The sequence below is a fragment of the Apodemus sylvaticus genome, chromosome 20, assembly GCF_947179515.1.
Source record: "Apodemus sylvaticus chromosome 20, mApoSyl1.1, whole genome shotgun sequence".
Taxonomy (NCBI): Eukaryota; Metazoa; Chordata; class Mammalia; order Rodentia; family Muridae; genus Apodemus; species Apodemus sylvaticus.
This window is the reverse complement of record NC_067491.1, coordinates 39,125,636-39,151,633: the sequence shown is the minus strand read 5'-3', so window position 1 is coordinate 39,151,633 and position 25,998 is coordinate 39,125,636. Positions and strand designations below refer to the sequence as shown.

Below are 25,998 nucleotides of genomic sequence, written 5' to 3'. Positions count from 1 at the left end.
TTTCTTTTCTTGTCCTAGGAGGTAAGTTCAGGTTTTAGTGACAAGTGCATTTACCCACTGAGCCATCTTGTAAGCTCTTTATTTCTTTTTGAGCTTATTGATGATTGTTGATTTAAAAAAATATTTTTAGTTAATGAAAAAGTTTGAAGAACTCAGGGGCCTATGTACCAGGCAAGTGTTTTACTGCTGACCTGTGTTCCCGTGTCGAGCCATTGCCCCTACCCTCACATGTACCCTTATTGATTGTCATAGTGGACAGCATATATAAGGTTATTAATTTTCAAATACTTTGGGTGTTTTATGCATATAGTAAGGATATGATTAATGTAATGATCTCTTAAGTCACATATTTGTTGCTGCTTATTTCCCTTCAAATTCTCATGCTTTAAGGAGAGAATACAGTGAATAAATTTCACAGACAATACACTTAACAGATGAGTTACATGAACAACTTAGTGAATGCCATAGTTATTAAAGTCCATTCATAATTTCTTAACTATAGTAGAATCAGTCTCTCATGCTAAGCAGAACCTCATTAGCATTTAAGGTGTGCCTTTATAGCGGTTTCTTGAGCGAGATGCTTCCCACAGAGCTGATTAACAAGGCTCACTTACTGAGAGAGTGCTCGGTATGTGTTGGTGGGCAAGATTGGACAGGCAGGGCTAAAGGAGTGTGACCCTGACCCAGCTTGAGTTACTGGACTTGGAGAAATAGACAGCTGAGTGCTGCATGCTGTGAGGCATCTGTGGAGAGAGTGCACAGGGTGCCGTAAGAGCTGGTGTTGCATTCTGGAGATGGGAAGTGCTGTCATGACTTCATTGCTGAATATATGCAGTTGTGGATGTCACCTGTTGCATGACACAATGAGGTTTATACAAAGATAGGAAAGTTCTTGGACTGTCAAACTGCAGTGTAATTATGCTAGCCTTCTACTGACACCTTACAGATCTGAAAGTAGGAGAACCATCAGATTCTGATCTTTACCCAAATCCTGTTACTTAACTTGATAGACATGGCAATTGTATAGTGTTTTCTTCTCTCTTTACCACATTTATTTATATGTTCTGTTTTAATTAAGGAGGCTAAATCTGATGGATTGGTGACTGATTCATCAGCAGGTAATTAAAATTAGATTTATGTTTTCATTTTTCTTTTTTTCTCATCCTTTTTAAAATTTAATACCTGATAAAGGAATTTTATTTATATTTATACATGATGTTTGTAAAACAGTAAAACTATTTTGTTTGTGAATTCTGTTTAGATAGTTACCTGTGTCACAATTTAGTCAGTTATCTAATTCATTATGTTCTGAAGTTATGAATAAACCTCTGGAATGTTACCTCAATATGATTGCTTAAAGAAAGGTCAGGTCTATATTAGGGAATGATATGTCTGTACCTGTTGGAGTGAATGATTAGAGTAGCGCCCTGGGAGCTGCTCTTCAGTGGGTGGGTGGATGTCCAGTGAACAGTCCAGAGTAGACTCAGATTAGAGGTTGTTCTTGAGAGATTTCTCTCAGAATGAAGCAGTAGCCACAGACATTGACTGTACATTTTAATTAATATGTTTTAAGGCCATTGTTGTTCTTAGTTATTTCTAAATTCACTTTATAATGTTTCTGAACAACATAATCCATTTTAAAATGGGCGTGGTAGTATATGTCTGTAGTACTAACATGCAGGAGGCTGAAAAGGGAAAGCCCGGGTTCTAATCTAACCTTAGCTGTAAAGGAAGATCCTCATTTCTAATCCTTTATTTATATTTTTACACTCCAGATTTTATCTTATTTTTTAAAAAGCAAAGCTAAAGTTCTAAACAAATATTTACAGATATTTGGAGGTTGTTCTAATTATTTATTTATAATTAGATACATTATATCTAATTATATCTTGTTTATAAATTGTGACTTTTACCCTAACTGACTCAAATATGTGTAGTATTTTGAAATATGAAAATAATTTCCTTATAGAGAATGGTTTCACATCAGTTGTTATTACGTGACTATGACATAAGTAATAAAAATTTAGTGTATATAATTGACATTATATTAACACATGGGTATGCTCTCTTCTAGAGCTACAGTCTTTAGAACAACAATTAGAAGAAGCCCAAACAGAGAATTTTAATATTAAGCAAATGAAAGATCTATTTGAACAGAAAGCAGCTCAACTTGCTACTGAAATTGCAGGTATATTGCATCTGAATTTTTAGCAAATAAAAAATTCTTACTACCCTTTCATCACAATATGTCTTAGAAAGCTATCTGATATTTTAAGTGTAATAAAATATTTGTTGTAGACTGTGGAAGTGATTAATGGAGTTTAATAATATGACTTGCTATGTAAATTATTTTGTTTGTCCTTCAATGTTTTTTCTTTAGTATTTTCTTCTTGAAATTTAAAGTTAAGTTTTTTCTTGATATGCTTGATAATTAAAATAAACATTTTAAATAAATTAATTGTATAATATATTAGAGATTTAATACTTTGTTATGCTCTCAACTAATTATTCATAATATATTTTGTTTTAAATTATGTGCTTTTTGATAAAATATTTTATGTATGTACATAAAAATGCTAGGTAGCCTACTTTTGGATAGAATTTAACATAATCATAACAGGTACTTAAGGAATGTGAATTAGACTTAAGTGTGTATAGCCTTATAAAATCTGCCATCAGGGTTAATATTATGAAACTAATATAAGCATTGCTATTTTAATTAGATATAAAGTCAAAATATGATGAGGAAAAGAGTCTCCGAGCAGCTGCTGAACAAAAAGTGACACATATGACAGAAGAATTAAACAAGCAGGCAACTGTAATTCAAGATCTGAAAACTGAACTGGTAATTTATTTATCATCATATGTTGATTTATACCATCCTAATTAAAATGAAATATATATGATACCAGATATATAGCTAAGTGATAGAGAAAACTTGCCTACGATGTATGAGGTTTTGAGTTGAATATCCAGCTGAAGAAATATTTAAATAATAGGTTAATGAACTGGAGGCAATAAAAGAATTCCATATATCCTTCTACCTACAGATACACTGTATGATTTCTAAATGTAAAAAAGATGTTATGAAATTATGCCATTTACCTCCTGTAATGCTGCTGTTGTTTCTGTTTCAGTACACCTTTTCCGTTTTGTTTTGTAAATAGTTCTCATAGCCACATCTCTGAAGCTCTGATTTGCTCACATTTCCTCGGCTCTCTTGAGACAGGATCTCACTGTGTAGCCCTGGCCATCATGGAACTTGCTGTGTAGACAAGACTGGCCTCCGACTCATAGAGATCCTCTTACCTCTGCTTCCCGAGTGCTGGGGCGAAAGGTGTGAGCCACCGTGCAGACATCCCCGTACACTTCAGTTTTACAGTGTGTCTGGTTCTAGGATTGCCTCCAACTGGCCAGAAATTTTATTTCAAATGCTACAAACATAAAATTCAAGTCACACTTCTTTTTTTTTTTTTTTTTTTTTTTTTTTTTTTTTTTTTTTACTTTTCAGTTTTTCGAGACAGGGTTTCTCTGTGTAGCCCTGGCTGTCCTGGAACTCACTTTGTAGACCAGGCTGGCCTCGAACTCAGAAATCCACCTCCCAAAGTACTGGGATTAAAGGCGTGCGCCACCACTGCCCGCTGCTCACACTTTGATGACAGCATTTGTCAGTAGGTGCCATGGTTCAATGGTTTCCTTAGGCTTTACAGCCTTAGACCCAGCTTTGACATCTTTATTTATCTAGCACTCAATAAATATGTGAATTACAAGCAGCCTACTGAAAAACCTGAACAAGCTTGGATATTTTCTTCCTTATTTAAATTTTATTGTATTATTGAAGGTATGGACCCCATGGCTCTGCGCTAGGTAAGAGGTCCCCTCAGAGCCCAGCACTCTTTCCTGTCATTGCCTCTTCCTCACCACAGGGAAGGGTGCAGTCTGCCAGGTCACTGTTAGGATCATACGGTGTGTGACGGACAGCAAAGCTGTGAAATGCTCAGGATGGTCGATGATACTGTTAAATAGACTGGAAGAGGGCGTTGGTTTACTGAGACAGGGATCAGGGTTCAGGGCTCTAAAAATCGGTAATAATGACTTTTTATTTTGATCTCTTTTTAATGACTTATTGTAAAATGTATATTATTTCAGTTTTATTATAGTATTTAATTAAAATGTGTGTTTCACAGCTTCAGAGACCTGGTATAGAAGATGTTGCTGTACTAAAGAGAGAACTGGTCCAGGTACAAACACTAATGGATAACATGACTTTGGAACGTGAGAGAGAATCTGAAAAACTCAAAGATGAATGCAAAAAGTTACAATCAGAGCATGCTAATTCGGAGGTAATGACGCTCACTACACGGAATGCTTCCATGATGTGTTTCACCCAATGAATGATGCTTATAGTTAGATAATTAGGCCTGCTTGGTGATGGTTGAATTTATCTTGATTTGGTAGGCGTAAACAAAGTATGACATCGCTTCCTACAGGTACTTTAACAGTGCTGTTTTGGAAAATATTTAGAAATAATTTCTTTCTTTCCTTTCTTTCTGGTTCTTTTTAAAGCCTTTTTGACATTCAGTCTCACTGTGTTGACCAGGCCCCTTTTAACCGCCTGGGGTCACGTCAGCCTTGGTCTCCTGAGTGGCCGAGATGACAGAAGGGTACTGCAGTACCCAGCAGAAGATGTATTTTTTAATAGGCTTATTTCTAATTGATAGACATGGAATGGTGTAGCTGAGAACAGTCTTTACAGTGTTCTAATTGGGACTGTAGAAAGTGAGCAGGCTCAGCAGTTAAAGCACTCACTGCTCTTGTAGAGGACCAGGATTTGATTCCGAGCCACAAGGCAACTTCACATCTAGGGGATCTGATGTTCTCTTCATAGCCTTTGAATGCACCTGGCACACATGTGGTGCATAGATGGACATGCAGGCAAAACGCTTATATGGGAAAAATAAAAGTAAATAAATCTTTTTTAAAATTTTACTTATTTATTTTTATTCAATATATTCTTTATTTACATTTCAAATTATTTTTCCTTTCCTGGACCCCCCTCCCCCAAAGTCCCATAAGCCCTCTTCCCCCTGCTCCCCCCACCCCCATTCCCCAATCACCCCCTTCTCACTTCCCTGTCCTCATATTCTCTTACACTACTACACTGAACCTTTCCAGGACCAGGGGTCTCTCCTTCCTTCTTGGGCATCATTTGATATGTGAATTGTGTCTTGGGTATTCTGAGCTTTTGGGCTAATATCCGATTATTAGTGAGTGCATACCATATGTGTTCTTTTGTGATTGGGTCACCTCACTCAGGATGATGTTCTCTAGTTCCATCAATTTGCCTAAGAATTTCATGAATTCATTGCTTTTAGTAACTGAGTAGTATTCCATAGTATAAATATACCACATTTCTGTATCCATTCCTCCGTTGAGGACATCTGGGTTCTTTCCAGCTTCTGGCTATTATAAATAGGGCTGCTATGAACACAGTGGAGCATGTGTCTTTATTACATGTTGGGGAATCCTCTGGGTATATGCCCAGGAGTGGTACAGTGGGGTCCTCTGGAAGTGTCATTCCTGGTTTTCTGAGGATCCGCCAGATTGATTTCCAGAGTGGTTGTACCAAAAGTAAATAAATCTTAAAAAATGTTGCAACCTACTACTATGACTTACATCTAGTTTGACATATGTTGTCACACACAAACACACACACACACACACACACACAGAGAGAGAGAGAGAGAGAGAGAGAGAGAGAGAGAAAGAGAGAGAATGAATGAGAGAATATTCCAACATTTGGAGGCTGAGTCAGGGGTATCATGAGTTTGCAGGCACTCTTAGGTACATAGAGTAAAGTTATTACAGATACCCTGTGTCTAATCCCTCCCGTTTTTCCTTTGTGTCTTTATCAATGGGAACTTAGGGGAGTGTATAGGTTGAGTCTCTATGACGCTTGACACTAATTTACCACGTAGATTACGCAAATGTCACTTCATAACCCTAACTACATAATTTCACAAAATTTCAAATAGTTTGAGGGTATTTATAAATTTACCAAAGTCAGATCCATGTTGAGAGGTATTACTAATTAGACTGTAATGATAATTGGTGGCTTGAGAGATGGCTCAGCAGTAAAGAGCATTGGCTGCTCTTCCCAGTACCCTTCTATCCCTCCTGTCCTGGGGGATCTGACATTGTCTTCTTGACCTCCATGGGCAGTGCACATGCACGGTGCACACACATTCATGCAAACCACATTCCTGTACACATAAAAGATGAGAAGATACTGAGTCAAAGTCTGGTAAGGAAAAGTGTGTTTTAGATGACTTTAACTGAACAAGCACAGTCATTTATTTCTGTACTTAGTAAAGGACTCATATTGATTAGATCTGATTGCTTACTGATAACTTCTCAAATTAAAAAAGTACTCTCTTAAAAATGTTATCTAGTATTGACATTTTCATATAAAGGAACATGGTGACTAAACTTTAATGAAAGTAATTAATGGTAGTTTTAGAGTCTACATATTTAAAAGTGTAATCCCCTCTGACTTTTTTTTTAGTTGAGCATGAAAGAGTCATACTTGTTAACAGAGAATATTAGCAAAAGTCAGGCAGTGTTGATACACACCTTTAACCCCAGCACTGAGGAGGAGAGGCAGGCGGAGAGGCTAGCCTGGACTAATGAGCAGGTTTCAAGACAATGAGGGCTACACAGAGAGACCCTGTCTCAAAAATCAAAAGCAAAAACCCTCTGCCCCCGACCCTCAAAAGAAGTAGTATCAGAGTCACACTGATGCCACTAGACATGGATGTTTTGGATACCACTAGGTTTCTGAAACTCTTCCAGGTCATTTTGAGAACAGTGTTAGCTTTAAAGCTTTCTCATTTCATCTTGTAAAGTTATTAGATCTGCCCCACACATTAGGAATCAGGCTTTATGAGGTATGACTTGCTTTCAGGCCACATGTCTAAAACGCAGGTCCTAGGTCTGGCTGAGGCGCAGGGACCTCCCTTAGTGCCCTGTCCTCCATTTAATGTGCCTCATAACCGCCTCATAACCGCCTTATCTGCCTCATAACCGCCTCATAACTGCCTCATCTGCCTCATAACCGCCTCATAACCGCCTCATAACCGCCTCATAACCGCCTCATAACCGCCTCATAACCGCCTCATAACCGCCTCATAACCGCCTCATCTGCCTCATAACCGCCTCATCTGCCTCATAACCGCCTCATCTGCCTCATAACCGCCTCATAACCGCCTCATAACTGCCTCATAACTGCCTCATCTGCCTCATAACCGCCTCATAACCGCCTCATAACTGCCTCATAACCGCCTCATCTGCCTCATAACTGCCTCATAACCGCCTCATAACCGCCTCATAACCTCCTCATCTGCCTCATAACTGCCTCATAACTGCCTCATAACTGCCTCATAACCGCCTCATAACCGCCTCATCTGCCTCATAACCGCCTCATAACCGCCTCATAACTGCCTCATAACCGCCTCATAACCGCCTCATAACCGCCTCATCTGCCTCATAACCGCCTCATAACTGCCTCATAACCGCCTCATCTGCCTCATAACCGCCTCATAACCGCCTCATAACTGCCTCATAACCGCCTCATAACCGCCTCATCTGCCTCATAACAGCCTCGTAACCACCTCATAACTGCCTCATGAGTGGCTTTGTGCTGCCAGTCCTTTTGTTTGCTTGTTTTCTGTCTTTATCTTGAGATAGTATCTCAGTGTAGCCCAGGCTATCCTGGAGCTCCCTGTGTAGCCCTGGCTGGCCTCAGTCTCTCATGGATGACTCTGCATGCTTCAGCCTCCAAGATGGAATTAGGACAGTGAGCCACCATGCAAGCTTTTCGTGCTGCTAACCTTGTCCTAACGTTTATTGCTACTTAGTGTTTGCCAAAGTTGTATGTTGTTATGAATTGAATAATGACTGAAAAATATTTTTAAGTTTATCTAATACTGTTTCCATAGAAATATTATTATAATTGATTGTTTCATCTCCTCTACTTGTTTGTGATTTCATTTGGATCTTTTTGTTTCTACTTACTATGAATATGTAGCATGTTTAATTAAAATTCAGTTCTAGTTGTCAGCCAAGTATTAGTGAATTACATCATTTAAAAATTTACTAGAATCAAATTATTATAGATGTGGTTACTTTTTCTTAATCAGAATCAAAATATACTAAAAGCCATTAGAGAAGCAAGAAATACAAGGATTTATCAAATGTGTTCTAGTTGGGATTGGTTATATGTAACCTGGAACACATTGTTAAATACACCTTTGGTTTATTTTCCTCAAAACTTATATACCTTATGAGCTTATTATATTTGTCTATATATTTAAAAAAGCATATTTTTATTCTAAAGCATTTGAAGTGCTTAATAAGTAGTTAGAGATTTTATAGATTGAAGATTGAAAGTTTAAAGATTCAAAATTATTTTGAAAAACGTTCATCAAGGTAAATATTAAAGAAACCTGCAATGAGTTTAGATAATGGAAATGATGGAATTTCCATATTTAATGGAAATGATCTTAAAGAATCTTATTTATATTCTAAGTAATCTTATTTGAATCTTAATTTTAAGAGCAAAACTGCTTATGCAGGTATGGAATAAGGATGACTATAATCATACAAGGTATTTAAGATTATTTAAGCTGTTTAAGAATATTTCAATATTAAGTACGTTAGTTTGAGAGATCCCGTTTGGAAGTATGTTTGGACATTTTTATTGTGTTCTCGATGTGCACCTTGTCAGTACTGTCTTCCACCTTTCATCCACCATTTTATTATTTTTTTTTTTTGTGCTTTCTAATGGAGATGCTTAAATTTGAGGTAATGTGCTTTGGGACACTTGCTGGTTCTGGTACTGTCTTTATCCACCACCTTCTCTTGTCCTGTGCAGTTTGTGTAATAGGGAAATCTTAGGACTTCATAGACAAGCTCATTTTTGTTTTGTTAAACAAATACTTGTCCATTTTAAAATGATTATTTCTTAATAGAAATTCAAGCAATAATTATAATTCTGTAGCACTAGTAGAATGTCAAAATATTGTTTCTTAGTTATTTGCATCTTAAAGTCCTACTAAAAACCCAATATTCAGTTTAATAACATAGCATCAAGGACAATAAAATTTTGTTAGGGTCTCATATATTTATCTAAGGGGTATAAATATCTATTAAATCTTTGAAGGGATGGTCACTCACCAAGGAGTATATTTTGAATAAATACTAAGCAGCAGAAACAATTCCAGGTTTTAGGACTGCACTGTTAAGCCAGCAACTGCTCTCATAAGATTCATATTCCTTTGTGGGAATCAGAAAATATGTAACAAAGCCAATCTTGATTTGTGTTAATTAGCCTTTTATTACTGTGTCGTTGGAGAGAAACAATTTCAAAGGATGAAAGATTCCTTTTGGCTTCTGGTTAGCGGGATCCTCTCCTTTAGAATATCATGGCAGACAGGAACTGAGGCAGGGGTTCTTACTTCTGACAACCAGGAAGCACACAGCAGGGAACTGGGTCAAGATGCCCCTGATTCCACTTTCTCTAACTGACCCTCCCCTCTGAACATTTCATCCCCCTGTACTGACAGGATCAAATCATGAATTAATCAGTGGTCAGAGCCCTCAGGATCCAGTCCATGACCTCTCAGTGATTAGATCTACTGGATCAAGGCTTAAAACCACATGAGCCTTTTGAGATGTTTCTATAATCACCTATACATTGGTAGGACGTGAAGTGATAAGTTCTGTGAAGAAGGAAGAAAAAAGTAGGGTGTGCATTGTGGTGGAGCCAGGAATAATGTGGGACAATTTTACTAGCCTGGCTGAGGAAGATCTCAAAGATCTGAATAGAGAATATAGTAAGTGTTGGAGTCACCATGAAGTTCCTGTAAAGAAAGAATCCTGGGAAGTGATTATAGCAAGTACGGTTGGGTCACAGGGAAAGTCACCAGAAAGAGAAAGACATGGAGTGTCAGCTGTGGTACTATCTGAAGAGAAAATATATTTTATGTCCCTTAATTTTTTCTTTAATCATTATTTTCCCTTAAATCAGAACAATATTTTATTGTTTTAAAGGTTAGAGATGATTGGTAATGTGCAGCAGAGAAAGGGCAAGTCTCATATCACCTCTCTTTCCTGTTTGTCCTATATCCAATGTCTCCGCTCAGGCACGTTCTTGCCACATCTCTTGTCATCATGACCAACCTTAAACTTTTAAGTGTGCACATTAAACCAAACTTGTTTTCTTAATTCATTGTTATTAAATAAAATAAGCCCAATTTGGTCATTAATGTGTTTAATTGATTTCTGAAATTTGAACCATTGTTTTTCTAAATGGATGAAGACACAGCACCTCTGAAAGCACGTCAGAGCCTACGTTCTGTGTAGTGTGGGCTCAGAGCGGTGACAGAGTCTGAGCAGGGGCCGCGGGTTACCGCAGACCAGATCCTCCAAGGTCTCTTCTGCATGGTGCAGGGACATAGGGATAAAGGTTTGGAAGCTAAAAGCAGAATTCTAAATTTATGCTGTAAAGTTTATTCAACATACAGAATTTATGCAATGGAAGTGACTAACTTCCAGTATGGAAAAAGAGCTGGCAAGAAATAGAAATACAAAGTTCATTTGTTAATATCATTTGTAGGAACTTTCTAATGTTTGAGCTTTTGTCTATTAGAGGTCTGGGTTTTTAAGATACTTGCCCACCTGGTTTTCCCTTTCATTATTTTTAAGCAATCAAACTATCTAAACAATAAACATTAATTTATTGTTATTAAAATGTTTAAATTCACTAACACACATTTCTGTTCAACTGTTAATGCTTGACCATAATGTAGACTTGGTTAGTGAAACTCTATGAGACCTTAGCTTGGTAAATTGTTTTGATAAATATACTCTCATTATTTATCAGAAAGGTGATTCACCCAAATCAAAACAGATTGCATATTTGAATATACATGTTTTAATGTGAAAGGAAATGTTTCTGCTATGGAAGGTTGATATAACTCTAGATATAACTTGGTTTTCCTGTTCGGATTTAGGAGGCTCAAAGTATAAATTTAAATCCCTGAAATTAAAAATTGAAGTTTGATGTTACCTCAGAGAGATGAAGATGCCACCTTTTCAGCTGATATATAATTAAACAGATGAATCATGCATCTTGGATGTATTATAAAAATTAATATTAAGCAAAAAATTTAGGTAGAGTATTACTGCTATCGGAATAAAGATCAGGTTTTAAAGTGTTAAGTGTCAATTCAATTTAACTGCTCCAGCAGCAAAAACTATCATTTCTTTAAATCTTTGTGTACCTTCATTTCATTTGCTTTAACTGTTACTTTAATTTTCAGGCTACAATAAACCAGCTAAGGAGTGAACTTGCCAAAGGCCCCCAAGAAGTTGCAGTATATGTGCAGGAAATACAAAAACTTAAAGGTTCAATTAATGAATTAACACAAAAAAACCAGGTAAGAATTTTAAAGCTGCATACAGTGGTGAATAGATTTTAATTTGATTATTAAATTTAATCATTAAAAATTAAGTTATACAGTAGGACAAGATAACTCACCCTTCATTCCTCCTTCCTCCCTCTCTCCCCCTTATGTATGTATGTATGTGCTCAATGATAAGTATATCCACATGGGTACAAAACAGTTTCCAGTAATTCTTCACGTAACAAAACTGTGTCTTATACCCAAAGAACAACCCTCCCTACATCCCTTCCCTGAACTCCAGCCAACCACCATGTTCTCTTGTGTTTCTATGACTTTTACACACTCAAGTTCTGTCGATAAGTGGAGTCATAAAGTATTTGTGGTTTTGTAAGTGACATTATTTAACATAATATCCTGAAAGAGTCATCTGAGTACCTTATATTAAAATTCTCTCTTTATAGTTGAATGATACTGCATTTAAATTTGAGATATATTATACACCCATATGTCAATAAATACTTTGGTTGCTTTCTTCTTTCTGGTTATTATAAATAACACTGCTTAGACCTTGTGTGTATAAATATCTTTGAGACCCTGTTTTTAGTTCTTTTGGCTATATCCAAGAGTCAGGTTGCTGGATCATATTGTAATACTATTATGTATCTATACTTACATATTTATTTAAATTATTATTTACTTTTATTATTTAAAAACCTTACAAATAAATACAAACATCACAAATAAAAATTATCCAGATCCAAAGTTTATACAACTCAGTGAACTGAGGAGTTTCCTATTAAATTTTACGCATTCAGTATCGATTGTATCGTGTGTGCTTATCCACTACCAAAAAAATTCATTACAGAATAACTAGAAAAACAATTAGCTTTATATCCTTTTTCATAACTTGTGTTCTCTTTCATATGTTGAATCTAGCCAATAATACATATTTATGTGTGTATGTATGCATAAACACAGCACATACATGGGGTATAATATAATATGAAGAGAAATAGAAAAGCTAAATTTAAGAGAATGAGGAGACATTGAATGCAAGGTTCAAATCCCGATCCTCATGAATGCAGCTGAGGAAGGAAGTATTGGACCCCGGGGTTGTTGCCTATCAGTATTTGTAGTGTTTCTATAACTTCTGTACTGACTTGAGTTGACATGACAGCCGTGCTCTGATGGTCCCATGTACAGGTCACAGGCCTCAGCACGGCCTCACCAGCCCTGTCTAGGTTTCACCCCTTTGCTTTCATTGCTGGTGTTTTAGGTGATAAATGGAAGGAATTATTCCAAAGAGTCAATGTCATGAATTTTTCCTTTCTTTTCTTTAAGAATTTTATCATCTTAGGTGTTATGTTTATGTCTTAGATTCACATTCACGCTAATGTTTTATACACGTGAGATGAAAGCCTAGCTTCATTCCGCTGCATGAGGGGTTTCACGTGTCCTGAGACCACTTGTATGGTCAAGGACCTCATTTTAAAACTCATTTGACTGTTGCCTTAGTCTCTTTCAGCTCCTGCAACAAACCTCCATCAACTGAGTAGCTTATAGTTAGCAGACATTTATTTCTCACTATTATTTAAACTATGACATCCCAATTCAGGCACAAGATTCTTATCTCGACAGTGTGCTGTCTGGTCCATAGTTGAGGCCTTCTTGTGTCCTTGCAGGAGAAGGACTGCGGGGTCTCCCCCACTCATTTCCTGTCCTCTGTAACAAGCACTAATAACCGCTCAGAGGGGAAGTCCCCAGATGTCTTTGCCTTGGGGGTTAGGATTTGAGAGTGTGACTTTGGAGTCAGCGGGGATAAGAGGCTTGGGACCAGAGCAGCCCCGCCTATGGCTGTCTGGCTCTCGGTGGCCTGTTCACTCGTCTTCCTTTGCTCTGATGCCTGCACTTGTACTTATTACCTTGTAGTGAGTTTTGACATCAGAAAATGTGAAACTTTGAGTATTTTCTTTTAGGGTTCTTTTGTTTTAGTTTTTCAGACAGGGTCTTGTTATATGGCTGATGCTCTCCTAGAACATGCTATATAGCCCAGGCTGGCCTCAAACTTGTAATCTTCTGCCTTAGCCTCTCAAATGCTATTATAGACATGTACTGCTACACCACACACACATCTCTCTCTCTCTCTCTCTCTCTCTGTATGTGTGTGTGTGTGTGTTTTAATGTTAATGATCTCTGCCTTAGTCTTTGTAAATGAGCTACAATATTCAATTTCAGGTTAAGAAAGCATTAATATTAATGCTGTGGGGCTACACATGTGTGTATATAGGTATGTATGCCTTTGTAGGTATGTGCTGGGGCTAGAGGTTGACATGGCTACCTTCTTCAACTATTGTCTACCTTCTAAAAATATTTCATTTATTCATTTTGTTATTAGGTGTTTATTACAGGTAGTTCTTTTTAAATATTCATTTTTATTTTTGAAAGTTTTAGACATTTATACACTGTATATTGATGATATCCATCCTACTTTCCTACTTTCCTCTTCCCCTAGTGCTTGCCACTTGTTCTCTTCAAAGTTTATATTTCCTTAATAATTGTTAATAATTAGACCTGAGTCTAATTAGTGCTGGTCATATGCACAGGGCTGTGTGGCCATCTTCTTGGACATGAGTAGCCTACCAGGAACTCAAAGAAGAGCGAGTCTCTCTCAGCAGCTCTTAACCACCAGTAACTCCTCCCCTCACAGGGTAGGCCGTTAGGGTCCCCTCTACATGTACCCTGGAATTTTGACTGACTTGAACTTGTCCAGGTCTTGTGCTGGTGAGCGAAGCTGCTGTGTGTTGATGCGCTCACTAAGCTGTGCCGTATCTCAAAGGCAGCCGTTCATAGCACTTCTTCCCATTGCCACTCACATTCTCCTGCCTTTCTTCTAAGGAGTCCCTGAGCCTGACAGGGAAGAATGTTGACACAAATCCTCACCTATGGCTGAGCACGCAGTTATTAATACATGGCACTCTGACCAGTTATGCGCCTCATCAGTAATGCGTTGTAAAAGGAGCTTCTCTAACTGAAGTTTAAAGAAGCATAAAACTATGAGTAGAATGTTGTTTGATAACATGCCCGTTCACTGAAACAGTGGGTACCACTCTAGGGCCTATGATCTCCCCAGTCACAGGCTTGTTAGTGGGACTACAGTGCTAAGCATGACGCACGTCAGTGGCGCAGGCCTTCTGTCTAGTCAGAAAGTTGTAAGTCTTAGGGAGGTATCACATGCCTGTCATTATGAATTTTGATAATTAACAAATCGTGAATTGATATCCCCCTGCCTCAGCCTTCTGAGTAGCCAGTATTGCAGGCCTGTGACATCCATCCCTTGTTCATTATCTTTTGATGCATGTTATATAAAATAACTTAATGGTGTTTTTTATGGGCCACTGACCTTGTCCATGCAGATAGGTAAATTTAGATGGAAAATCTTATTTTATGCTCTTAAAGTTTTCAGTTTTTATCCACTGTTTATAAATTATTGGCCTTAAAAACCTTTAAATCAAAGTGATAAATGGAAGAAACTACCTTGTTCTTTGTAAGTAAAATTGTATTTAAACAAAATTCTGTACCTCAGATTATTTTACATATAAATTCTGAACAAAATCACACTTGTTTATCTGAGACTACTTATATAGCAGGTGGTTTGTAGGAGACCGTTACTTTGGATGGTCTCATCTGTCATCTTTTATCTCCTGCTTTCCTTTAGCAATCTCAGCCTAAGATGTCCATAGTCAACGTGGGGGAGGGAAGATAAAGTTAATACTTCAAATACTGCTGTGTAGTACCATTTTGTTTTGTAATACAGATGACCCATTGTTTCTGCAGACTTCAGAGCTGCAGATTCATGCTGCCATGGAGTAGATATCTTATTTTTTTTATGTGTATGAATATATATGTGTGTGTGTGTGTGTGTGTGTGTGTGTGTGTGTGTATACCAGTCTACCACATGTATTCCTAGTGCTCTTGAGAGCCTGGGGATGGTGGGTGTTGAGTCTCTGAAACTTGAGTTATAGATAGTTGTGAGTTGCCATGTTGGTGCTAGGATGCAAACACTGGATCCTCTACAGGAACGAGTGCTCTTAACTGCTGAGCCGCAGCTACAACCCTATATAATAGTTCTTATATCGGGTTTATATAATTAAACCCTATATAAAATAGTTTATGTAGTTAAACAATTCAGGCATGCTTTAAAGTACATGGGACACTATGCATGGGCTATATAGATACTATGCATTTTTTATACACGGACTTGAGTGTTCACAGATTTCTGTCATATTTAGAAAATCTTAGGAGTGATACCTAGGGGTGTGTGAATAGAGCAGGACGGTGCAGTAGTCAGAGCCAGGGTTACACCTCAGCTTTGCGACTTACTGCTCAGGCTTTCCTGTCAGAGAAAGGATTGTCTGTCTCTCAATAAGCATGGAGAGTAAACAAACGGAAAGGAAATGTTGAGGGTTTCATGAGGTTTCAGTAAGTACCTCAGTGAATATTGATTTTATTCTATTTTATTTAAAAATGTTTATTAGATATTTTCTTTATTTACATTGAAAATGTTATCTCCTTTCCTGGTTTTTCCTCCAAAAACCCCCTATCCTATCCCCCACCCCCTGCTCACCAACCCACTTACTCCCGCTTTCCTGTCCTGGCATTCCCCTACACTGGGGCATTGAGCCTTCTTCACAGGGCCAAGGGCCTCTCCTCCCTTTGAAGCCCATCCTCTGTTACATATGCGACTGCAGACATGTGTCCATCAATGTCCTCTTTGGTTGATGGTCCCTGGGAGCTCTGTGGGTACTGGTTGGTTCATATTGCTATTCCTCCTGTGGAGCTGCAAACCCCTTCAGCTCCTTCAGTCCTTGCCCTAGCTCCTCCATTGAGGACCCTGTGCTCAGTCCAGTGGTTGGCTGTGAGGATCCTCCTCTGTATTTGTCAGGCTCTGGCAGAGCCTCTCAGAAGACAGCCATATCAGGTTCCTGTCAGCAAGCACTTGTTGGCATCCACAATAGTCTCTGGGTTTGGTAACTGTATATGGGATGGATCCCCAGGGCAGTCTCTGGATGGCCTTTCCTTCGATCTCTGTTCCACACTTTGTCTCTATATCCTCCTATGGGTATTTTGTTCTCCCTTCTAAGAAGGATCAGAGTATCCACACTTAGGTCTTCCTGCTTCTTGAGCTTTATGTGGCCTGTGAATTGTATCTCGGGAATTCCAAGCTTCTGGGCTAATATCCATTTATCAGTGTGTGTGTACCATGTGTATTCTTTTGTGCCTGGTTATCTCACTCAGGATGATAGTTTGTAGTTCTACCCATTTGCCTGCAAATTTCATGAATTCATTGTTTTTAATATTTCATTGTGTAAATGTACCACATTTCCTATATCCATTCCTCTCTGAGGGACATCTGGGTTCTTTCCAGCTTCTGACTATTATAAATAAGGGTGCTATGAATACAGTGGAGCATGTGTCCTTATTACATGATGGAGAATCCTCTGGGTATGTGCCCAGGAGTGTCATAGCAGGATCCTCCAGTAGTATTTTGCCCAGTTTTCTAAGGAACTGCCAAACTGATTTTCAGAGTGCTTGTACCATCTTGCAATCCCACCAGCAATGGAGGAGTGTTGCTCTTTCTCCACATCCTTTCCAGCACCTGCTGTCTTCTGAGTTTTTGATCTTAACTATTCTGATTGGTGTGAGGTGGAATATCAGGGTTCTTTTGATTTGCATTTCCCTGATGACTAAGGATGTTGAACATTTCTTTAGGTGCATCTCAGCAATTCGGTATTCTTCAGTTGAAAAGTATTTGTTTAGCTCAGTAAACCATTTTTAATAGGGTTATTTGGTTCTCTAGAGTCTAACTTCTTGAGTTCTTTGTATATATTGGATATTAGCCCTCTATTTATTGGATGTAGGATTGGTGAAGATCTTTTCCCAATCTGTTGGTTGTTGTTTTGTCCTATTGACAGTGTCCTGTGCCTTACAGAAACTTTGTAATTTGATGAGGTCCCATTTGTCAATTCTTTATCTTAGTGCATAAGCCATTGGTGTTCAGTTCAGGAACTTTTCCCCTGTACTGATGTAAAAGACAACACTAAATGCATTCAGCAGGTTCTCTCTCTGTGTGTCTGTCTCTCTGTCTGTCTGTCTGTCTCTCTCACTCTCTCTCTCTCTCTCTGTGTATGTGTGTGTGTGTGTGTGTGTGTGTGTGTGTGTGTGTGTGTAAAATGAAGAAGAGGTCATGAAGTTGAAAGTTGGGGAGGAAACAGGAGGACTTGGGGTGTGGGATAGAATAAAATGATGTAAATATAGTACTCATTAAATTTTCAAAAGTTGTAAAAACAAACATTGTTCTCGACCCTTCTTGTTTTCCTTTCCCTTCCTCTGGCAACTGACTTGGCCTCCTGCATGGCTTAAAAATGACACTCTGTTTCTGTTTTAGAAAGGCTATTTTAAACATCTCTGTTTTACTTATATAATATCTGTTTACGATATGGAGTTTGATGGTCTTCATGTCTATGTCATCTCTTCTTGTGCAGTGAATAAATAATGTCCACTGACAGGTCAGAGCCTGGCTGTAGTTTCTTCTTAGCATGTATGCTTTTCTTAGGGAAGTTAAAATTTTGTTTGTATTTCATATGATTTTAAAGTATTCAGTGTCAGTTATAACAACAGTACTGAGACCAGCATTAGAATTCAGGTTGATTGATCCAGATCTGTGATTGATGGTATTTATTTTATGTATTTTTTGCTAGTTTGAATAAAATAAAATTATGAAGTAGCTAACTATTCTTTTTAGATCATTTCTTTATATACTCAGAAAGAAATTTGAGGTCATTTTAGATTGTAACTCTAAAAAATGGTCTTTATACAGAAGGGAAGAAAAAATGCAGAGTAGAATCAGACCGTAGAGAGGCAGGCAGCACTGCTCTGCTGTCAGTGCGGCCCAAGGCAGGGACCTACAGAATGTTAGTGTAGAATAATCTTTATTGAATGAAAAGTAGCTTTCACTTTTTAACTTAAGTAGAAACAAAAATGTGCTGCATACTACCAAATAATTCGGTGTGTGTATGTGTGTGTGTGTGTGTGTGTGTGTTTTCAGGTTATGACAATATTTTCTTCATAATTTTTATTTTATATCAGTATGGTTTAATCATGATGACCAGTAATAAAATTATAAATTAACATGCCATAATTCTTCCTAAAGTATTTTCTAAAGTTTTATACATTGTAATATTGGCTACTCAAAAGATAGTTTGAGAGACTGGGATAATTAAAAAGTATTAAAATATAAGTTTTAAACTTGATATTTCAGAACTTGACTGAAAAATTGCAGAAGAAAGACCTGGACTACACCCACCTAGAGGAGAAACATAATGAAGAGTCAGTGAGTAGAAAGAATATCCAGGCAGCCCTCCACCAAAGGGACCTGGACTGCCAGCAGCTTCAGGCAAGGTTGACGGCGTCTGAAGGCTCACTTCAGAGGGTCCAAGAAGAACTCAGTGAAAAGGGAGAGGCTGCACAGAAGCTCAAAGAAGAACTGCGGGAAGTCGAGAGCAAGCACCAGCATCTTAAAGTGGAGGTCAAGCAGCTGCAGCAGCAGCGGGAGGAGAGGGAGCAGCATGGGCTACAGCTGCAAGGGGAAGTCAGTCAGGTGCGAGCCGCGCGGCAGACACCATCCACGCACCACCTCCGGGATGCACTTGATGATTGACAGAGAGTGCCCAGTACAGGGAGCGCAGCAGTTACAGCAGGCAATTCAAATTATTCAACATTCTTTCCTTCAGTATTTTTCAGGGCTGGAGGCAAGGCTCAGCCATTAAGAACACTGGTTGCTCTTCCAGAGGACCTTAGTTGGGTTCCTAGCATCCACTTGACAGCTTACGACCACTGTGACACTGGTTCTGGGAGATCTGATACACTTTCCATGCCTCCTGGGCACCAGGCACACACATGGTGCACAAATACACATGCAAGCAAAATACCCATATGAATGGAATAAAACTTTAAATAATAGATTTTAAATACATAATTAAAAAATTGAAGTCAAGTGTGATAGTTCTTCACTATGGAAAACTAAAAAAATCACCATGGGAAGTTCAAAGGAATGTGTCTAATGCCTTGAATATCATAATTTTAAAGTTTGATTTTATAGCTTAAATCCCTTACCTTGGTCTCCTGTATTTTTTTAAAATGTATTATTATTTGTATATGGGTATTTTGCTGGCCCATGCATGCCTGATACCTGTAGGGCCCAGAAGAGGAAGTCAGATACAGTAAAACTGGAGTTACAGATGGTTGACAGCTACTGTTTAGGTGCTGGAAATCAAACCCAGATTCTTTGGGAGGGCAGCCAGTGCTCTTAAACTGCTCAGTCATCATCTCTCCAACTGAGTCTTCTGTGTTTTTTAAGGGAAAAAAATAAAATAAGTACAAAATATGCACTGCTTGCTCATAATTATATGTGATTTATTATCATTTATGTGGCTAAAATTGAGTTGTAGTGTAAGTTATTCTGTAGTATAAGGTATGAGTGGAAATATGACATACAGTTACCAGGTGACAAATAGTTGAGTAAGGCGGGTGGGTGGTGCTGTGTGGGCTTACACTTACACGTATGTGCACACTTACATTAGTTACATAGCAAACTTCTGGAGACCGAGCGCCAACTTGGGGAAGCACACGGCAGGTTGAAGGAGCAGAGGCAGCTTTCCAGTGAGAAGCTGATGGACAAGGAGCAGCAAGTGGCCGACTTACAGCTCAAGCTCTCTCGTCTGGAAGAGCAGGTGAGCTAGCATCTGAAACAGCTGGTAGAAGCGGGTGACTTCAGACGGGAGGTGTCTTAACCATGGTGACGCTCATCTTTGTGTCAGGAACTCTAATTGTAATTGTTTTTATTTCATATCGCAGCATTTATTTCTCCCCACCTAGAAGATCCTTAAAGTTACACATTTTACTGTTATGTACTTCTAATGTCCTCAGTGCAGACTGCATTTTAGCTTTCATGAGGAAGCCTCCTTGCTGGTCCTCAGGCTGCTGTGGTCTTCTCACAAGGAGGAGCCCCTTCCTGACGGTCTGCAGACACCTGGTGTGCCTCGTAAGCAGCGTGCAATACGACTGGAGGATTTAATTTTAACAGTTAACCATATTGGGTGTGTAATGCAGCTCAATGACACAGGTCACCTAGCATGTATCAGGCCATGAGTTCAACTCCAAGGACTACAAAAGAAATGCCTCCAAACGATCTGTTCGAATATTACTCCAGAACCATTCGTAGTTGCTCAAATGATACCTTTATGTGGTTAGAGTAAATGCTGTGATTGAATTATGATTTTTATTGAATTGGACAAATACTTGGTTTAAAATCTGTTAATTCAGCAATAGATTTTTCTTTAGAGGTAATGTCTTAAATGTGGTAACAGATTGGATTTCTTTCTAGGATACCATAAATGTATACTAAATATAGGTTATTGTTACACATAAATTATATATTAACTACTTTAGCATAGTGGTAATTACAAAAATTCAATGGTGAACTAATTCCAGTCTGGAGAAAGATTTATTTTCTTTTTAGGATGAGATTTAGTGGGTAGAGGATGGCGTCTTAATCACGAAACTATAATTCTACAATGAAAATTGAGAAACTGCTTTAAAGCTGATTTTTCCATATGGCTTGAATTTATTTTTTTCCAGTTTGAGATTTACATAATTCCAGATAATTTATACTTAATATGATCACATTATGTCTTAAGTTCTCACTCAACTAACAGTCTACATTTTTTAAGTTGAAGGAAAAGGTAACAAATTCCACTGAATTGCAACATCAGTTAGAAAAATCAAAACAGCAGCATCAGGAACAGCAAGCTCTGCAGCAAAGCACTACAGCCAAACTCCGGGAAGCTCAGGTGAGTGTGTCCGAGGCAACGGGGGAGGGGGGCGGGGGGAGCCTATGTTCTCCTGTAGTGGTGGGACGACATGAGGCAAATACTTGTTGAGTACATTTGATATTAAGTGATAGTTAGAACATATTCTTTTTATTTCTATGGGTAAAAATTAAAGTACTTTAAACACATTTGTTTTATATATAATTCACAAAGTATTCAGATACATTAGATATATTAGATAAATTTATTTATTAAATTGCCTGATTAGATCTAAGGATGGGAAGAGGTTCATCTGGTAAAGTGCTGTGTCAGCATTAAGCAGCCCTTGAGGCCTGAGGCCTGCCGCTGTGCCCCAGTGAACAGCCACGCCTGTAGCGTGCAGGCGCCTGGAATCCCAGGCCTGAAGATGCAGAGGGCTTGCTGGCCAGAAGAGACTGTGTCTCAAAAGATGGAGAAGTGGAGAAGCCACGGAGGAAGAGAGCCAGTGCTGATTTCTGGGCTCCACATGCATGCGTACACATATACACATATACAGTCACACACACACAATTTTGTAGTTCTACAGTGTAATGTAGTATGTGTTGATCATACCTTTTACTTCTTAGCATTATCCAAACACTGATACTATAAGTAAAGAAAATATAATTGATTGGATTAAACTAGTACAGGTTTTATTATTACATGGCTTAGAAGGTAAAAGAAGGTTATGTGAAAGAGGATATATGTTTGAAATGAATTCACCTTTCATATTTATTTATTTCTTCTTTCTTTCATTTATTGGATATTACTGAGCACTAGATGCCAGACACTACTCAGTACTGAACATAAGAGGCATGGTACCTATTATCTAGGAAAGCAGTCTAGTGGTGTGTATATAGGAATAATATACGGGGGGCTGCGGGGACAGTAAGCCATTCTGCAGTAAGTTCCTTTTTGAGTTTGAAGAATGAATGACACAAGAGTCAGACAAAGAGAGAAAAAGAATCCTGGAGTCACTGTCACTTCTTGTGTTGAATCAGTGAACAGTGTTACGCATGTCTATTCTCAGCCCAGGAACTGACTCTGTGTGACTCTATGGCCATCAGTCAGACATACAGAAGTGTGTGCTGCGTGGATGCCTGGTGATGGGCAGACAGTGCCCATGGTAAATAAGCAAGAGGCATGGCTGTCTGAGTGCAGAGGAGGGCCGGGTGGGAGGCATGCGCAGGTCTGTGTGAGGGCTACCATGCTGCTGCTGCTCCAAAGCGCCCTGACCAGAAAGCAAGTCGGGGAGAAAAGGGAAGGATGGCTACGGATGCTTGCCTGGGCACCAGACAAAATGATGAGAGAGAGAGAGAGAGAGAGAGAGAGAGAGAGAGAGAGAGAGAGAGAGAGAGAGAGAGGGAGGGGGGGAGGGGGAGGGGAGGGGGGGGAGGGGAGGGGGAGAGGGAGGAGGAGGGGGAGGGGAGGGGGAGAGGGAGGAGGAGGGGGAGGGGAGGGGGAGAGGTGGAAGGAGGGAGAGAGAGACTAGATTGTGTAACTGTAGGTTACTCTGGGATTTTACTGCTAAGAGTAGGAAAGAAATGAAAATGAAGCACGGCAATTTTAATAGAGGTCAGCAGCTGAGAGATTTTCTTATACAGTGTCTCAAAATTAATTCTGTAGGTGTAGACCCAACTGGGAATAATGGCCTTTCGCTCGGGCGGGTGGGCGGGCGGGCGAAGAAGCGAGCAAGGGGTTCAGGGGAACACGCGAGTTCCTCGTTCCCTGCTCACAGTACACATACATTCACCTTTCCTAATGTTTGCCAGGAGCGGATGGGCCAGGGGCCAAAGAGAGTCTCATGGAGATGGGGGGCAGCCTGGGAAACTGAACACAGTGAGTCTAGTTCTAGTCCCCACACACTACACAATAGTTGTGGGAACAGAGGTGACAGTTTCATCATCTAAACAGAGTGTGTTCCTAAAGAAACGTTATGGGAGATTTTCTACAAATGGCAGGCTGAATTACAGAGTGTGTCTTTCCAGGATAGGTACAGAGATGCAGATTCCAGGGAACAGTTGTGTGGAAAGGGTGCGGAAGCTAGTGTGAGTTCAGCTGTCAGGCTGCGCTGGGCTCCCATTCTACAGAAAATAATGTGGACAAGTAGAGACATCTGGTAGATGAGCATAGGCTGCTAACCTTGCTCAGTATAATTTCAATAAAGGGACAGGAAAAATATAAATAACTGATTAGTAATGAGAGATGTGGGAGCTGGGAAAAGAAATATAAGTTATTTTTGCAACTTAAATATGAATTATATGAAGAAACTATTATAGGTAGAAACTAGAGGGAAATTTGGTTTAGGAAGAATTTTTGAGGAATAAAGAGATTTGAATAGGTTTCTTGTTCATGACAGTGCCTGATATAGAGTATTATTTAAAATGCTGAAGAGTAGTGACTAAGGGAATCAGATGACGAGACGCTGATACCTCCACAGTGGGGAGTACAAGTGGTCTTCCGCTGAAGTTCAGAAGACAGGGAAGTGACAAGGGTCACATTCAGACAGGAGGTGAATATGGGCACAGACACAGTGCAAAAGAAAAAAAAATAGAAAGTGAAGGCAGATCACTTAAAAGAATCTCACACATCAGGGTGTAGCTGTAGATAATGATAGGTCAGGATCACCTGGCAGGGGTTCAGAGTTGGGGCAGAATGCTGCAGCTTCAAGTCGTTCCTGAGAATGTTAGGTTGTGGACCGTGTTCCAACAAAACCCTGAGACATGACATTGATTCTGAGTGTTTAATGGCCAGCAGGACTCGGAAACTAAAGGAGGTTTGTGCTTTTCTTCTAGCAATGTCCGCAAGCACGGGAGGGAAGAAACAGATTGCGGTAATGGTCTGGAGCTAGTCATTTGTGGGGTGGTTGCCTGGGTTATTTTGAGGTAACAGGAAATGAAGGATGTGGCTGCAAGAGTAGTTTGAGGTTTAGAAAGAAAAGCTAGGCTAATGTGAGTCAACTGGAAGGAAACTGAAGTGACGGGCATTGACGATGAGGTCATGCAGTCACCAGATAGGAAGTTGTGGCCACTGAGTAGGACAGTCATACTTTTAAGTTTTCATGATTTCAGACTAATGCAGAATCCGCAGTGTGAGTGATTGCAGTATAGACTGAGTTCTGGTGAGGAATTAAGGTGATGTGAACGTTGAGGGTGTGCTGTCAACTCTGTCTGTAGGAAGACAGGAACTGAGATTAAGACAAAATCTAAATCAGGTCTCAATTCTTGAGTGAATTCAGGGATTTACACGTTGCAGTAAACTGCAAAGAGTAGTATATGTGAGAATAGCACCCTTCCAACACGGAAGAAGCAGGGACGGCGGCCTCCTCGGCTTGCCTACAGGACTAGCCTGACAGGCCGGCTAGAGAGGACGATGGGTAAACAGGATCTCCAAAGGGAAACCTGATTTCAGGAAAAGGGTGGTGTAAACTTTTTGTTAAATTCATGCTTATAAATTATGTAGACTTCTGTTGTTAAATACATGGTTTTAATTAATTTGCTACAAGAAAATGTAATAATTTTTAAGATGTAGGACTAATATTTTGAACAATTAAATTTACTATTAGTCATTTTGTGTTTAAGGAATAATTTTTAAAATTTTCCATTCTTAAAATAGTAATTTTAATTCTTTATAGAATGATTTGGAACAAGTGTTACGTCAGATTGGTGATAAAGACCAAAAGATCCAGAACCTTGAGGCCTTACTACAGAAGAGTAAAGAAAATATTTCATTACTAGAGAAGGAAAGAGAAGACCTTTATGCAAAAATCCAAGCTGGTGAAGGAGAGACTGCTGTTCTTAACCAGTTACAAGAGAAAAACCATGCACTACAGCAGCAAGTATGCGTATAAACTTTATAGTTCTAAACGTTACTTAACCCCCTGTGAATTGTATTAAATGTTTCATCACAGTAATTCATGATCCTGACCTTTCTTACTTGTTTAAAATGTCATTTTTATATCATATATTTATCATCAAGGTAGGTCACTCTATGTATTGAAGGCCTGGACAGTGCTTTAATAAAAGCTGTGCTCAGTGCATGTCCTAGGAAGGACCTTATTCCCCATGTGACAGCAGGTAAACCACTGCCCCAGCTCACTGGAGAAGTCGAGGTGTGACTGATAGTCCATACTTGCCTGTCGGCATTTGGTGATATTTGAAAAGATAAATGAGGAACCCATTACTAAGTTAATGTTTGCTATGACTGAGGATTGTTATAACTTTTAAAACCCAACAGTTAGTTAATAATGTATGTCTTTGGATAATATATAGCTTCCTAATAAGTTTTAATAAATTATTATTCTAAAATGCATAAACAGTTTAATAGAAATATACAAAAATCTTAACTGAGGCTGGTTGAAATGATACACATGTTTAGTCTTAGCACTTGGGAGGGAGAGGCAGGCAGATCTTTGTGAGTTCAAGGCCAGGCTGGTCTCCATATCAAGTTTCATGCCAGGTAAGGCTACTCAGTGATATTTTGTTAAAAATAGGTAAATAAATAACTGAAAATCTTTTATAGCTTCTGTTTTGAAAAAATAAGTAATAGTAGGTCATATTATTGTGCTGATTGGGGAGTGAAGAGTGTAACGTGAATTTTTGCCTCACGTCCTATTTAGTTTTTGCATA

General features: G+C 38.8%; 1 protein-coding gene across 1 annotated transcript in view; it reads left to right on the top strand.

Annotated features, from left to right (window-relative positions):
• The window catches only part of Eea1 (early endosome antigen 1), a 110,369-nt gene that overhangs the window by 54,013 nt on the left and 30,358 nt on the right, over nucleotides 1-25,998 (top strand). The window contains exons 6-14 of the mRNA XM_052164900.1: nucleotides 1,079-1,118; nucleotides 2,075-2,188; nucleotides 2,724-2,845; nucleotides 4,188-4,343; nucleotides 11,382-11,498; nucleotides 18,784-19,122; nucleotides 20,105-20,254; nucleotides 21,254-21,373; nucleotides 25,005-25,208. Coding sequence (XP_052020860.1) covers nucleotides 1,079-1,118; nucleotides 2,075-2,188; nucleotides 2,724-2,845; nucleotides 4,188-4,343; nucleotides 11,382-11,498; nucleotides 18,784-19,122; nucleotides 20,105-20,254; nucleotides 21,254-21,373; nucleotides 25,005-25,208 — 1,362 coding nt within the window. The remainder of the gene's footprint in view (nucleotides 1-1,078; nucleotides 1,119-2,074; nucleotides 2,189-2,723; nucleotides 2,846-4,187; nucleotides 4,344-11,381; nucleotides 11,499-18,783; nucleotides 19,123-20,104; nucleotides 20,255-21,253; nucleotides 21,374-25,004; nucleotides 25,209-25,998) is intronic.